Consider the following 15,361-nt stretch of genomic DNA (forward strand, 5'->3'; position numbering starts at 1 on the left):
TCATGAAACTCCCGATGAACAGTTCTTGTGCTGATTTTTACGCGCTTCAGCACTCCACGGTCCCATTCTGGGAGCTTGTGTGGCCTACCACTTCACAGCTGAGCCATTGTTGCTCTTAGACGTTTCCGCTTCACAATAACAGCACTTACAGTTGACCGGGGCAGCACTAGCAGGGCAGACATTTGACGAACTGTTAGAAAGGTGGAATCCTATGACGGTGCCACGTTAAAAGTCACTGAGCTCTTCAGTAAGGCCATTGCACTGCCAATGTTACTTGTGGAGATTGCATGGCTGTGTGCTCAATTTTATACACCTGTCAGCAACGGGTGTGGCTGAAATATCCACACATTTTGTGTTTATATATACACACACACATATATACAGTGAGGGAAAAAAGTATTTGATCCCCTGCTGATTTTGTACATTTGCCCACTGACAAAGAAATGATCAGTCTATAATTTTAATGGTAGGTTTATTTGAACAGTGAGAGACAGAATAACAAAAAAATCCAGAAAAACTCATGTCAAAAATGTTATAAAATGATTTGCATTTTAATGAGGGAAATAAGTATTTGACCCCTCTGCAAAACATGACTTAGTACTTGGTGGCAAAACCCTTGTTGGCAATCACAGAGGTCAGACATTTCTTGTAGTTGGCCACCAGGTTTGCACACATCTCAGGAGGGATTTTGTCCCACTCCTCTTTGCAGATCTTCTCCAAGTCATTAAGGTTTCGAGGCTGACGTTTGGCAACTCGAATCTTCAGCTCCCTCCACAGATTTTTTATGGGATTAAGGACTGGAGACTGGCTAGGCCACTCCAGGACCTTAATGTGCATCTTCTTGAGCCACTCCTTTGTTGCCTTTGCTGTGTGTTTTGGGTCATTGTCATGCTGGAATACCCATTCACGACCCATTTTCAATGCCCTGGCTGAGGGAAGTAGATTCTCACCCAAGATTTGACGGTACATGGCCCCGTCCATCATCCCTTTGATGCGGTGAAGTTGTCCTGTCCCCTTAGCAGAAAAACATCGCCAAAGCATAATGTTTCCACCTCCATGTTTGACGGTGGGGATGGTGTTATTCGGGGCATAGGCAGCATTCCTCCTCCTCCAAACACGGCGAGTTGAGTTGATGCCAAAGAGCTCCATTTTGGTCTCATCTGACCACAACACTTTCACCCAGTTGTCCTCTGAATAATTCAGATGTTCTTTGGCAAACTTCAGATGGGCATGTAAATGTGCTTTCTTGAGCAGGGGGACCTTGCGGGCGCTGCAGGATTTCAGTCCTTCACGGCGTAGTGTGTTACCAATTGTTTTCTTGGTGACTATGGTCCCAGCTGCCTTGAGATCATTGACAAGATCCTCCTGTGTAGTTCTGGGCTGATTCCTCACCGTTCTTATGATCATTGTAACTCCACGAGGTGAGATCTTGCATGAAGCCCCAGTCCGAGGGAGATTGACAGTTCTTTTGTGTTTCTTCCATTTGAGAATAATCGCACCAACTGTTGTCACCTTCTCACCAAGCTGCTTGGCGATGGTCTTGTAGCCCATTCAAGCCTTGTGTAGGTCTACAATCTTGTCCCTGACATCCTTGGAGAGCTCTTTGGTCTTGGCCATGGGGGAGAGTTTGGAATCTGATTGATTGATTGCTTCTGTGGACAGGTGTCTTTTATACAGGTAACAAGCTGAGATTAGGAGCATTCCCTTTAAGAGGGTGCTCCTAATCTCAGCTCGTTACCTGTATAAAAAGACACCTGGGAGCCAGAAACCTTTCTGATTGAGAGGGGGTCAAATATTTATTTCCCTCATTAAAATGCAAATCAATTTCTAACATTTTTTACATGCGTTTTTCTGGAGTTTTTTGTTGTTATTCTGTCTCTCACTGTTCAAATAAACCTACCATTAAAATTATAGACTGATCATTTCTTTGTCAGTGGGCAAATGTACAAAATCAGCAGGGGATCAAATACTTTTTTCCCATAAAAACTCACAGCTGTAATCATTGCCAAATGTCATTCTAACATGTATTGACTCAGTGGGTTGAATACTTCAAGATATATTAGTGTTGTATTTTTCATTATTCTTACAAATTTACCATCTCAATTGGGTTGAGTTCGGGGGATTGTGGAGGCCAGGTCATCTGATGCAGCACTCCATCACTCTCCTTCTTGGTTAAATAGCCCTAACACAGCCTGGAGGTGTGTTTTGGGTAATTGTCCTGTTGAAAAACAAATGATAGATGGGTTTGCGTATCGCTGCAGAATGCTGTGGTAGCCATGCTGGTTAAGTGTGCCTTCAATTCTAAATAAATCAGACAGTGTCACCAGAAAAGCACCCCACACCATGCTTCACGGTGGGAACCACACATGCAGAGATCATCCGTTCACCTATTTTGCGTCTCACAAAGACACAGCGGTTGGAACCAAAAATCAAAAGAATTTACCCCATCAGACAAACGGACAGATTTCCACCGGTCTAATGTCCATTGCTCATGTTTCTTAGCTGAAGCAAGTCTCTTCTTCTAATTGGTGTCCTTTAGTAATGGTTTCTTTGCAGCAATTCGACCATGAAGGCCAGATTCAGTCTCCTCTGAACAGTTGATGTTGAGATGTGTCAGTTACTTGAACTCTGTGAGCATTTATTTGGGCTGCAATTTCTGAGGCTGGTAACTCTTATGAACTTATCCTCTGCAGCAAAGGTAACTCTGGGTCTTCCTTTCCTGTGGCGGTCCTCATGAGAGCCAGTTTCATCATATCGCTTGATGGTATTTGCGACTGCACTTGAAGAAACTTTGAAAGTTCTTGACATTTTCCGTATTGACTGACCTTCATGTGTTAAAGTAATGATGGACTGTCGTTTCTTTTTGCTTATTTGAGCGGTTCTTGACATAATATGAACTTGGTATATTACCAAATAAGGCTATCTTATGTATACCAACCCTACCTTGTCACAACACAACTGATTGCCTCAAACGCATTAAGAAGGAAAGAAATTCCACAAAATTAACTTTTAACAAGGCACACCTGTTCATTGAAATGCATTCCGGGTGACTACCTCATGAAGCTGGTTGAGAGAATGCCAAGTGTGCAAAGCTGTCATCAAGGCAAAGGGTGGCTACTTTGAAGAATCTGAAATATATTTTGATTCGTTTAAAACGTCTTTGGTTACTACATGATTCTGTGTGTAATTTAATAGTTTTGTTGTCTTCACTATTATTCTACAATGTAGAAAATAGTAAAGATAAAGAAAAACCCTTGAATGAGTAGGTGTGTCCACATTTTTTACTGGTACTGTGTGTGCATGTGCATATACACACACACACACACACACACACACACACACACTACCGTTCAAAAGTTTGGAGCTACTTAGAAATGTACTTGTTTTCCATGAAAACATACAGTTGAAGTCGGAAGTTTACATACACTTAGGTTGGAGTCATTAAAACTCGTTTTTCAACCACTCCACAAATTTCTTGTTAATAAACTATAGTTTTGGAAAGTCAGTTAGGACATCTACTTTGTGCATGACAAGAATTTTTTCCAACAATTATTTGCAGACAGATTTTTTCACTTATTTTTCACTGTATCACAATTCCAGTGGGTCAGAAGTTTACATACACTAAGTTGACTGTGCCTTTGAACAGTTTGGAAAATTCCAGAAAATTATGTCATGGCTTTAGAAGCTTCTGATAGGCTAATTGACATCATTTGAGTCAGTTGGAGGTGTACCTGTGGATGTATTTCAAGGCCTACCTTCAATTTCAGTGACACTTTGCTTGACATCATGGAAAAATCAAAAGAAATCAGCCAAGACCTCAGAAAAAGTCTGGTTCATCCTTGGGAGCAATTTCCAAACACCTGAAGGTACCACGTTCATCTGTACAAACAATAGTACGCAAGTATAAACACCATGGGACCACGCAGCCATCATACCGCTCAGAAAGGAGATACGTTCTCCTAGAGATGAACATACTTTGGTGCGAAAAGTGCAAATCAATCCAAGAACAACAGCAAAGGACCTTGTGAAGATGCTGGAGGAAACAGGTACAAAAGTATCAATATCCACAGTAAAACGAGTCCTATATCGACATAACCTGAAAGGCCGCTCAGCAAGGAAGAAGCCGCCATCAAAAAGCCAGACTACGGTTTGCAACTGCACATGGGGAAAAAGATTGTACTTTTTGGAGAAATGTCCTCTGGTCTGATGAAACAAAAATAGAACTGTGTGGCCATAATGACCATCATTATGTTTGGAGGAAGAAGGGGGATGCTTGCAAGCCAAAGAACACCATCCCAACCATGAAGCAGGGGCGTGGCAGCCTCATGTTGTGGGGGTGCTTTGCTGCAGGAGGGACTGGTGCACTTCACAAAATACATGGCATCATGAGAAAGGAAAATGTGGATAGATTGAAGCAACATCAAGACATCAGTAAGTTAAAGCTTGGTCGCAAATGGGTCTTCCAAATGGACAATGACCCCAAGCATACTTCCAAAGTTGTGGCAAAATGGCTTAAGGACCACAAATTCAAGGTATTGGAGTGGCCATCACAAAGCCCTGACCTCAAGCCTATAGAAAATATGTGGAGAGAACTGAAAAAGCATGTGCGAGCAAGGAGGCCTACAAACCTGACTCAGTTACACCAGCTCAGTCAGGAGGAATGGGCCAAAATTCCCCCAACTTATTGTGGGAAGCTTGTGGAAGGCTACCCGAAACGTTTGACCCAAGTTAAACAATTTAAAGGCAATGCTACCAAATACTAATTGAGTGTATGCAAACTTCTGACCCACTGAGAATGTGATGAAAGAAATAAAAGCTGAAATAAATCATTCTCTCTACTATTATTCTGACATTTCACATTCTTAAAATAAAGTAGTGATCCTAACTGATCTAAGACGGAATTTTTACGAGGATTAAATGTCAGGAATTGTCAAAAACTGAGTTTAAATGTATTTGGCTAAGGTGTATGTAAACTTCTGACTTCAACTGTACATACTTTTCACCAATTTACAATGTTGGCTATTTTCCCCCTCCTCTCCCCCTGTATGGCCGTGTCGTGATAGTGGGGGTTGAACCCCTCTACAGAGACATTCTGCGATGCTCCTCCGTGTCAAGATTCTGCAGAGATTTTAATTGTGTCCTGTTGGTTCCTGAGATGTTAACATGTTTCTAGCCAGACATTGTAAAGAGATGATACTCTACACAGAAGCTGTGTCTGTGACAGAAACACACTCAGCGGGAGGTGAGAGCCAAAGAGAGATCACCTGGTGAAAGTGCTCCTGGAAAGAAGAACATTTATAAGTATTGGACCATATCCATTAGGCGATCTCTTTGGCCCTTTCGGAAACATCACTAGATGAACAAGGAGAAGAGGTCAAAAGTGAATTGCACTGCTCCTTAAGGCCACTCTGGAAAGACATTTCAACCAAGTTAAAAAAAAATGCAGTAGCACCCTTCCTTGAGGTAATGACTAATGTAATACATTCCACTACATAGCTTTCACCAAGTAATAGACCAAGCAATTACAGTACAGAGGATTTCAGTAGGCCTTTTTAAAACCGACTCCATTGGGGATCCGTAGAGCTGAAATTTAGTATAGTTTAAATTCCAGGATATCATACTCATTTCTTCTTTTTACCTAGTAGAATTCGCTGCACACTACTGAGGAAGAGAGTCGTCTTTTGAGATCCACGTGTGTCTTACAGAAGCTGATAATCATCTGAGGGGGACGCACTTTACCAAAATGAACGTATGGTGGGAAGTAACACAATTGCACATTAGATGACGCATTCACAGTAGGATGAGCCTAGTATCCTGATATGTTGCTTACTGCATTTGTTTTTACAACACAGTACATTCTTATTATGTAGTACAATTAGTACACAGTATGTAGTAGACAAGCCAGATGTTGGAAACACAGCCAATGTCTTAAGTCCAACTTCTCTGACTTTCGTTATGCATATGGCCTGACAATGATATTCATTGGACATCCCTAAAGCAGAGAGCTGAGATAAGGCTAAGCACCTTGGGCTAGAGGTTGACTTGGAATTTAACCTTTATTTAACTAGGCAAATTCTTATTTACAATGACGGCCTAAGAACAGTGGGTTAACTGCCTTGTTCAGGGGCAGAACGACAGACTTTTACCTCGTCAGCTCTGGGATTCAATCTAGCAACCTTTCGGGTTACTGGCCCAACGCTCTAACCATTAGGCTACCTGCCGCCCCAATAGTGCATAGACGCTAGTGCATAGACGCTGACAAAATCACCCTTCTCTAGCTAGAGCTGTTGGTGAAAGAATAATGTAAGGCAGCAGTGGCCAATTGGGTTCATCAGTCAGAAACAAAACACTTCCCTTTTCGTGCTATGTTGTGTATTTTTCTAACCCATAACCTTATCCACAAGTCTCTTTATTAAACTGTGAATTTTACAGTCCTGTGTTCTTTGCGACTTCATCACTCACCACATAAGGATTTTAGCATGGCCAGAACGTTAAACTTTGTACGTGTGAAGTGTCATTGCCCACAGGTGTATTTAGCAGAGTTTAAAATCACCCCTGCAGCTCCTGCTTGCCCATATTTAGTAAATGGACTGAACTGTGGGTCAGGTTATACCATGGTGTAAAAAAATGTACACCCTTTATAAAGATTAGCAAAAATCCTTAGTCTGTGCTTATGGACTGCCCTCTTCAATTCAAACCACATGCTTTCAATGGGATTCAAGTTCTGAGACAGATTGCCATTGCAAACTGTTGATTTTGTCAATTAACAATTGCTTTGTGAATTTTGATGTGCATTTTGGGATTATTGTCTTGCTGAAAGATTCACTTGCAGAATTTTTTTTTGCCCCCTAGCAGAGGCAACCAAATTTTGGGCTAAAATGTCCTGAGTTCATGATGCTGTTGACCTTTTTATTTAACTTTCATTTAACTAGGCAAGTCAGTTAAGAACAAATTCTTATTTACAATGACGGCCTAGGAACTGCCCCTGCCTTGTTCTGCCCCTGCCTTGTTCAGGGGCAGAACGACAGATTTTTACCTTGTCAGCTCGGGGATTTGATCTTGCAACCTTCCGAATCAAATCTAATTTTATTGGTCACATACACATGGTTAGCAGATGTTAATGTGAGTGTAGCGAAATTCTTCCAGTTACTAGTCCCGCCCCCACCTTAAGGGCCCCAGGACCAGTGGAAGCAAAATAGCCCCATAACATCAAAGATCCACCACCATATTTTACAGTAGGTATGGGGTTCTTTTCTGCATTCTCATTTCACCGCCAAACCCACCAAGAGCTCTATTTTCACCTATGACCAAAGCAGCAGCTACAATCCAAATGCCATTTAGTAAACTCCAAGTGTTTACATTAGTTCACTGACATGAAAATAGGTATGCACATTTTTTTCAGCACACAATATAGCTCAGTATTTGATTTAATATTGTTTTGCTTATCTTTATCAAGCGTGTCAATAATTTCAAACTCGACTGTAAATGGGAGAAGGAACAAGTTGTCAAACACTAACCAAAGATCAGTTGGGAGAATTACCATCTGGGTAAGCTGTCACAGAACAGAAACTTCTACCTGTAGTGTCTAAATGCCAGTGTAGCAAAGAGTGAAGTTCTTATATAGTCTCAGGACTGTCACTGGCTTCAGACTTAAATTCTTAGGGTCCTCCAGTTTATTGGATTATTCAAAACAACAGCCACCTCCAAGAAGCTGGGTGACATATCAGCATGATAGCAATGAGATTGAGGATTGAGGTGTGTTGTGATATGATAGAGAAACTGATACAAGAAAACAGGTTATTTCCACAGCAGCATGTAAACCTCAGCCATACACTTTAAATATTTAAGGGTACATTTACAAGTGATTGTTCTTTAAATAGTGGTCAGTTGCCATAATAGTCTCTCAAAATATCCCTTTAAAGCATCAACCCCCACACCAAATGTTCACTCCAGCCTCTTTCACCACCCAACTAACAGTCTCACATTGATCTACGGAATGAACCATTGAAAATATATACTATTTAATTCCAGTGTAAGTTCAGTGTTCTTTCCTATTGGTTTTCAAGGTTAAAAAGTTAATCAGCGCACACAATCCAGTTTCAGAAGTCTTCTCTACGACACATCTAACGGAGTCTCCTTGGCTGAGAAGTTATGTCAGCGTTTGTGTTTTGTTTGGACGGCTTTCCTTCGAGCCGTCTGGCGCTCGCCTTTTCCCCGTTTCGTTTGAAGGAGGAATAGATTTAAGGGATTGGGAAGCCCTACGACGTCACATGACTAAGCTAGAGTGGGTGGAGCAGTAAGGAAGAAGAGGAACCAGTTAAAAAAGCATGATCTTTTACAAGGCAGAGAGAGATAGGACTCCCTATGAACATGTGTAATGTATGTATTCCAGAGCCATACATCTGATAGAGACAATATGAGGGAGGGGAGGAAAGAAAGCGCAGGGGAGAGTGCAAGGGTACAAGGGAAGGGTGAGAGGAAAGTGAGAGTTCACTCCCTGTTCCTGGCTCATCGGTATACCAGGTGTGATATGGTTCCAGACTTAAAGTTGAGCTGATGGTTGGGGACAAAGCTGTGCTGGGGGTTTTTACGTGTGCACAAGTCTTTGCCGTACAGGCTCATGCACGAGTCACACGATACCTTGGAGCAGTTCACACAGGTGTGAGACGCGCCCGGCTTGTTACAGAACCCGCACCGCGACCCCCCCAGACTTGCTCGGTCAGCATTGGCTACCATGGCTGACGCCACGGCAACCGACTTGCTGGGAAACAGCTTGGTGGCCATGAGGGGTTTCTCCACCATCTGGGGGTGGGGGTGGGTGTGCTGGTGGGTGAGGGGATGAGGGTGCATGTGGGGGTGAGGAGAGTGAGTGTTGGAGTATACTGACAGCTTCTCCTTGACGGGGAGGTAGCCATCCATGGGGCGGGGTGATTTGGGGGTTGGGTACTCCTGCAGGCCGCAACAGGGGGAGGGGTCGATGTCGTGACAGGCTGAGCACAGGATCATTTCACACCTAGGGCAGGAGGCCAGGCTGGAGCAGCCCAGGCCACAACCCTGACACTTCACCCCCAGAGAAGAGAGTCCGCCATGGGCTTTGAGCGCCCAGCCGTCCCTGGCATCCCAGGGCTCCCTGGATGAAGGTCTGGAAGGCGTCTGTCGACCTCCAACCCCAGGCCCACCTCTCTCTGTGTACAGATCAATCTCATCCAATGAGGAGAGGTGGTAGGAGGAGTAGGCATCAACCGAGGGCGGTGATTGGATAGGGAAGAAGTCAGCCAAGGGGCTGTAAGAAGGCGGGGCAGCCACAGAAAACATGGATGTGGAGGTGCTGGGCCTGATGATCTCATCCTTTATGTCTTCCTCTGCATCCACAAACAGAGGCTCCTTCCTCAGGCTCAGAGAGGCTTTCAGGACAGGCTTACTGGCTGTGTGCCAATGCCCAGCTCCATCCGTCACATCCACTGACTTGGATGGCCTTCCCCCTCTCCTCAGATGGTGAGGGTGACCTATGTCCACTGGTCGCACAGAGAGCCGGGCCATGTCAGCCCCGAGGCTGTCCCGCCGCCGAAGGACCTCGGCACAGCCGGCTGCGTCGTCCCGGCAGCCCCTCCGTTGCTCCAGGGCCTCCAACTCAGAAGCTGAGCCCCGGGCCAGAGCCACCACCTCCCCCAGGAGACGACACTCTGCCTGGGCCAGGAAGAGCTCGAAGGCTAGCTGCCGGAGGTGGGCCGGGCCACCAGGGTGGTCCCGGACGTGGAACTGGAGCTCGTGATCACGGGAGTAGCCCATGGAACGCAGGAGGGAACGGAGATCGGCGTCGCACAAGACAGCTTGAAGGTGGTAGACATACGGGCCTGTGAAGGTCTAGAAGGGGGAGACACACAAAGGAGGACAATTATTAAGGACTGTTCCAGCAAATTCATTGAAATGCATACAATACAATGTTTAACCTCAGGGACAATATTAATAAACTACAACAATCCTGCCATCAGAACAGTCAGATGAGAGAAACACATCCATTCCAGAAGCTTTAGATGATGGTACATACCTTGATGCAGCGGAACTCTTTCTTCCAGGGGAAGAGCAGCAGGTTGGTGCAGACCGTCTCCAGGGTGAGGAAGGCTCTCTCCAGGCCACGCAGACTGCAGCCTCTCAGGCAGCGCATGGCATTCTCCACCACCTCATAGAAACGCACCATGCGGAACCTCTGGCCCGGGTCTGGCTGGTAGGCCCCCAGCAGGGCCGTGGCCGTGGAGAGTAGGGCCTCGCTGCCCCTCTGTGAGGTGCCTCTCCCAGGGCCCGCCTTCCCCCCTCCGTCCTCCAGCCGCCTCTCCAGGCATGCCACGTACCTCCGGAACAGGTCCTCTTGCAGTTTAGCATCCATTGGCGGCGCAGCAGTGAACTGCTCAGCCGTGACACTCCTCTCTCATGCCAAGGACCGGGACGACACTCAGCAGCCCCTCTCTGCCGCCATCTCAGGACACACACAAATAGACTCCGCTCAGGATTTTGAGAAATGCACAAGAACACGCCTCTGGCCTCAATCAGGAAGCCGTCACCATTCTAAAGACAAAAGGGGATTGGTAGTAGTATTGAACTTAACTGCTTCCTGGTTTAGGCTAATTAGGGTGGTTAGGCTTTTGCCTGTAAGACCACCCTCTGCTTTTGGGCATCTCTGGTTATTTTATCAGCTGGCAGTCTGTGGGCTCTCCAGGGCAAATATGGGAAATAAAATAAGGCCAGAGGGGGCTGGTGGTTCACAGTTGTGGTCCTGAGTTGCATCCGGAGCTCTAGCCTCTGCCCTGTCAAAAGTAGTGAATTCAAGGTCACCAGGCAGAGAAGGTCACGATCATGATGCTGTGCATTTTTTTAACAAACTCCAAGCTGCAACGACAAAGAGGGATATGCGGTAGGATATTGAACACACATATGCGCACACCACACACACTTCACTGTGCCAATAACGATGACATATTGAGCTTGGGACACTTCCCTCCTTTCTCTGCATTCATCCAGCCAGTGAAGAGAATGCAATGCTGACATCAGGTGATTCAGCAGCAGCCAGATCTGTTCCAAACATGCTAAATGGCCAATTGAAACAAAGGGGGAGCATCGATCTCAGTGTGTGTGATTGAGGGGATGGGAATATGTATCCTAGTGAGTGACACACCCCCTCTGTTACTGACACTAAATGTGCAGTGTGTAGCATGGATATGTTTTTCCCCACAGTGCACTAAATAGCTAGCTAACCATTTAGCCAATAAACTGAACTCGCATCCACCTTGCATGAATGATCAACGAAAAAAGTAACAGCTCAAAATGCAGATGGCTACATGGTATGCTGATTTATGAATATAGCTAGCTCTGAAGTTACCCATTTTACCTGCATAAGTGTATTGATTTCAAAATAGAGAAATATAATTGACAATGTTTTACCATGCAGTAAATTACATTTTTATACATCTCAAAATCTGCATTTCACAGCAATATCCTTTTGACATTCACATAAGGGTTTGCGTCAGTGTAAGGTTTGGCTAACTATAGGGCTGCAAATATGCTGGCAAATTCTAGGGCAATGAAGTTGAGTTTTTCCCCCACCCAAAAAAAAATCCTTGCCAAAAATGAAAACACAAAGCAGACCAAACTCTTTTGTCCTGTAAAAAAACCTGCTGTATGTAAAATGTTGTGCACTATAGCTTGGAAAATAAATAAATGTGACTCTGGATGACAAGATAATGATGTTTGTTTCCAACACTAGGGCTGTTTTCCTAAAGAAATGAAATCTGCTTTGTGTTGTTTACTTCCCACGATACTAACTACTTTGACAATCATTTTATCATCCCGGCACTTGCTAATTCTGCAATTCCTTTCATCCAGATCGCTGTAAATAAAATTATCAACATGCAACAATTTCAAAATCGAAAGGCATAACTAAGCGATTGCTATATTTGAATTGAAAAGGGAATCAGCAAATCACTACTACTGCCCTGTTTCGTATTGGCCATCTACCGTAAACATTGTCCCACAAGGAGATGAGTTGATAAACGTCTCCTAACTTTTCTAATCTAATCGACAGGTAGTGTTGTGCTTTGTTTTTTAGAAGAGCGCAAATGGCACACAGCGGCAGCGAGCTATCCTAGTTCCATTGATTCCCATAGTCTTGACATGAGTGATTCATCCGAGTGCGCTATTGATTATAGTAGGACAACCTAATCAATTTCAGTCTGGAGTACAGCTTCGTAAATGTTACACTGCATGAGCAGTTTAAAAAGTACTAATTTGGAAAAATACAAGTCATCTGAACACAGGTGTTTATAGGGGGTATTTTTTTTATGCATAGGTCTTCAACATATCACAACATATTTCAGAATAATGATTATGAATTGGGACATTTAAAAGCGTTTTTTCGACACTCACTGTTATAAATTATATAAAAAATAAATAACAGGAAGCAGCAACAGTATCATTTTCAACTTGTGTTCTAGGAATATAAAGATAATTATCTTTTGAAGTACGTTTACAAGAAACCACTGAATGAACCCAAAAACGTGCTATGATTTATTGATTGATGATATTAGTGAAATCGTGAAAATGTGTTTGACCTGGCTTAGCTAACCATGTGTGGCTATTTGGTGATCTTAATTGAAGGCATAGGACCGGCTGCGCAAGGGACAAACTTCTAGTATTCCGCTTAGCAAGCTAGCTAACTAGTTAGCATCTGAAAATACATAACCTGGGTTAGCATGCCAACTATGTTAGCATGCGTTGTTCCCACCAGTTAACCACTACTAAAACGTTATTATACATCAAATTGAACAATAACGCCTTGCAACGTTAACAACAATGATCAGCTGGGTACGCAGTGAAAGTGTCATGTACAAGACGGAGTTAGCAAGCAGTGATACTAATTGACGTTAGCTTACTACTCTGGCTATAGTTAGATGTGTGATAAATTGAACAACGCGACACACATCAACGTTAACAATTATCAGCTGGGTACTCAATGAAATTGGCGTTTACAAGCCAGAGCTGGCAAGCTGTGATGCTAATGGGCGTTAGCCACAGTAGCTAACTAGCTAGTAAGTGTGTGTCTGTTTGATGGCATGGGCCCCCAGCCGCACAGCGAAGCTAGCGTGCGATGCAAGCTCTTCACATATGTCCAGACAGTGGAGTCAAATGCATGTTTAATGTTCTGCTATTGTAAAACCTGTTTTATCAGAGAGAGAGAGAGACGCCACGAACATGCAGCACCTTACCTTTTCCGTTGTACTGCTGGAAATCCCCATCGCCTCACTGCGCAGGCTCCCGGTACTGACAGTTAATCAGTATCAGCTGGCGCACAGGCACTCTCCGGAGAGGGGCTTGGCCACGTTCAAGGACGCGCCTGCAGGGTCCACCGCAGAACAACCATTCACTCGGAATAAACACCGTTTCTTTGCTGATTGACAGGCAGCTGTGGTGAGGCTCGAGTTTAAAGTGAAGGGAGTACAGTGCTGTCTCTCGAGGAGGCTAAAAATACATTTAGGCTTGGAAAAGTTGAACATGTTCAGAAGGAGTTGGATAAAGGAGGATTGGAGGGAGGGAGAGAGAGAGGAGGTTGAAAAGACTGAGGGAGGCAGAGGATGGGTTTGAATCAGTTGAAACAAGCAATAACAAGGGAGGAGGTATATCGAGGAAGATTGTTGTCAAGTTTGAACAGTGTGAGCCGGTGTGATGAGAACTAGAATAAGACGATACGAGCGCTTATTTAAGAGAGCGCTCCGTAAGCCACGTCCCACTGGGCAGAGCTAGACAAGTTGGACTGGAACACGTTTTAAAACAATAAAAATACTAATTTTACAGTGGGTCCGCCATGGTTCTGTATAGCCTACTTAAGCTAATATATTTCAGACCAGTGTATTGCAGTACATTTTGTCTTCGACTTAATAGGTAAAATATCTTTCAGTAGTAAACAGGGAAACAACGTGTCCCAGACAGTTCGCAATATAACATGCCAGAGGGAGTAACGTTTACAAGGCTACCTAAATTATTGGGATCATCTGTTTTTGGAAAACATTGAGCTCGTTGACAAAACAGACCATGGAACGCCTTTTCACACGAAGGTCCGCAGTGGGTCTGTGTAAATTATCAGATTATATTGGAGACAGGTTTATAGCAGTGAATGTCATCTATTAATGTACTCCTATAGTATTTCTAAGTAGAAGCCATATTAGCCAGGGAAACTAATTGTTCTCACTTTATGATAGAACATTCAGATTTGTCTGCCTGACTGTGGGTCTCTTTATTGAATTGTTATGATTTTATTGTGATCACAAAAAAACGACATTTAACTCAAATAGAGTGGAATAAATGGTAACTGACAAGGTAACTCAGCCTTAGGAAATCATTGGGGAAAGAACTCACACATCCAGTTTGAACAAATCTTTATTTGATTTGCTGTAATAGAGAGATAGGCAGTATAAAAGCATACATTCAATCTATCAATGTCTTCATTGTGTTTTAATTGAAAATTAAAGCATAGTCTTCCTTTATTCACCATTTCAATAAGGAAAGGGTAAAATCAGTATCAATGGCCAGCAGGCTCAGACAATATCCATAATGACTATAGAGAAAGTACTCACACTTCAAGACCCTATGGACAGATGGCTTTTAATAAAGTCATATGGTAAGTAATGAAATCCAAGTTTCTGGGTGTGTGGGGAGTGGGTCAGGCACATCCAGGTCAGGGTGTCCTCAGTCACAGTCCAAGAGCCTCAGGCCCTCCGGAAGGGGAGAAAGACATAATACGAGGATTAGCATGGCTAAGACTATAGTACGCCACATTCACTGGGGGTAGATCATAATTAATAGTGTTGCTGTGGACACTGGATAATCTGACTAACACACACACAATCTAGAAGAAAAAGAAACGCACACCTATTAAGGCGAGGTGCTGGCTAGCGGAGTAGAACACTTGAAAATAAGGGAGAGCCGCACACTCTAGGAGCTCAGATGCAAAAATGTAATATGCAACGTTTCGACAGCCAAGCTGTCTTCATCAGGGTATCATCACAAACACTGCGAGATGACTCGTTTATATAGTGTCAGAAGACACACAGGTGTCTGTAATCATGGCCAAATGTGGCCTAATATCATTGGTTAACTCTGAAATGTAAAAATGGCATACAAAGAACATACAAAAGAAGAAATGGATAGCATACGATCATATATTCATTTTAGACTACACAAGCTTACAAACAATTACAATGGCAAAGTCACAAAAATCACAAGAATGGCTTCAGATCAAAGTCTACGTTGAGACCGAAGGGAGCAAGGGTCTTTAAATTAAAGATCCAGGCAGCCTCTCGTTTTAAAAATAAAT

The 15,361-nt window shown here is 43.6% G+C and overlaps 1 protein-coding gene across 3 annotated transcripts; it reads right to left on the minus strand.

The window, feature by feature from the left end:
* Positions 1 to 7,411: 7,411 nt before the first annotated feature.
* LOC115169393 (spermatogenesis-associated protein 2-like) lies at positions 7,412 to 13,496 on the minus strand. Of its 3 annotated transcripts, none has more exons than XM_029724966.1 (3): positions 13,257 to 13,496; positions 10,049 to 10,474; positions 7,412 to 9,864 (listed from the first exon to the last, which is right to left on the minus strand). In XM_029724966.1, the coding sequence occupies exons 2-3, from the start codon at positions 10,382 to 10,384 to the stop codon at positions 8,509 to 8,511; spliced, it is 1,692 nt and encodes a 563-aa protein (XP_029580826.1). In that variant the 5' UTR covers positions 10,385 to 10,474; positions 13,257 to 13,496; the 3' UTR covers positions 7,412 to 8,508. The 3 variants fall into 3 exon arrangements, with proteins under 3 accessions (XP_029580826.1, XP_029580825.1, XP_029580823.1); XM_029724965.1 differs by having other exon boundaries at positions 10,049 to 10,884; XM_029724963.1 differs by lacking the exon at positions 13,257 to 13,496 and having other exon boundaries at positions 10,049 to 11,663.
* Positions 13,497 to 15,361: the final 1,865 nt, after the last annotated feature.

Source organism: Salmo trutta, chromosome 31 (genome assembly GCF_901001165.1).
Source record: "Salmo trutta chromosome 31, fSalTru1.1, whole genome shotgun sequence".
In the NCBI taxonomy this organism is placed as follows: Eukaryota; Metazoa; Chordata; class Actinopteri; order Salmoniformes; family Salmonidae; genus Salmo; species Salmo trutta.

Bases quoted from the DNA above. Each gene is read 5' to 3' on its own strand.
- LOC115169393 (XM_029724966.1), bottom strand. From the start codon at position 10,384: ATGGATGCTAAACTGCAAGAGGACCTGTTCCGGAGGTACGTGGCATGC. The intron at 9,865-10,048 runs GTATGTACCATC...TCCCCCTTCTAG, and splicing joins AAGAGTTCCGCTGCATCAAG to ACCTTCACAGGCCCGTATGT.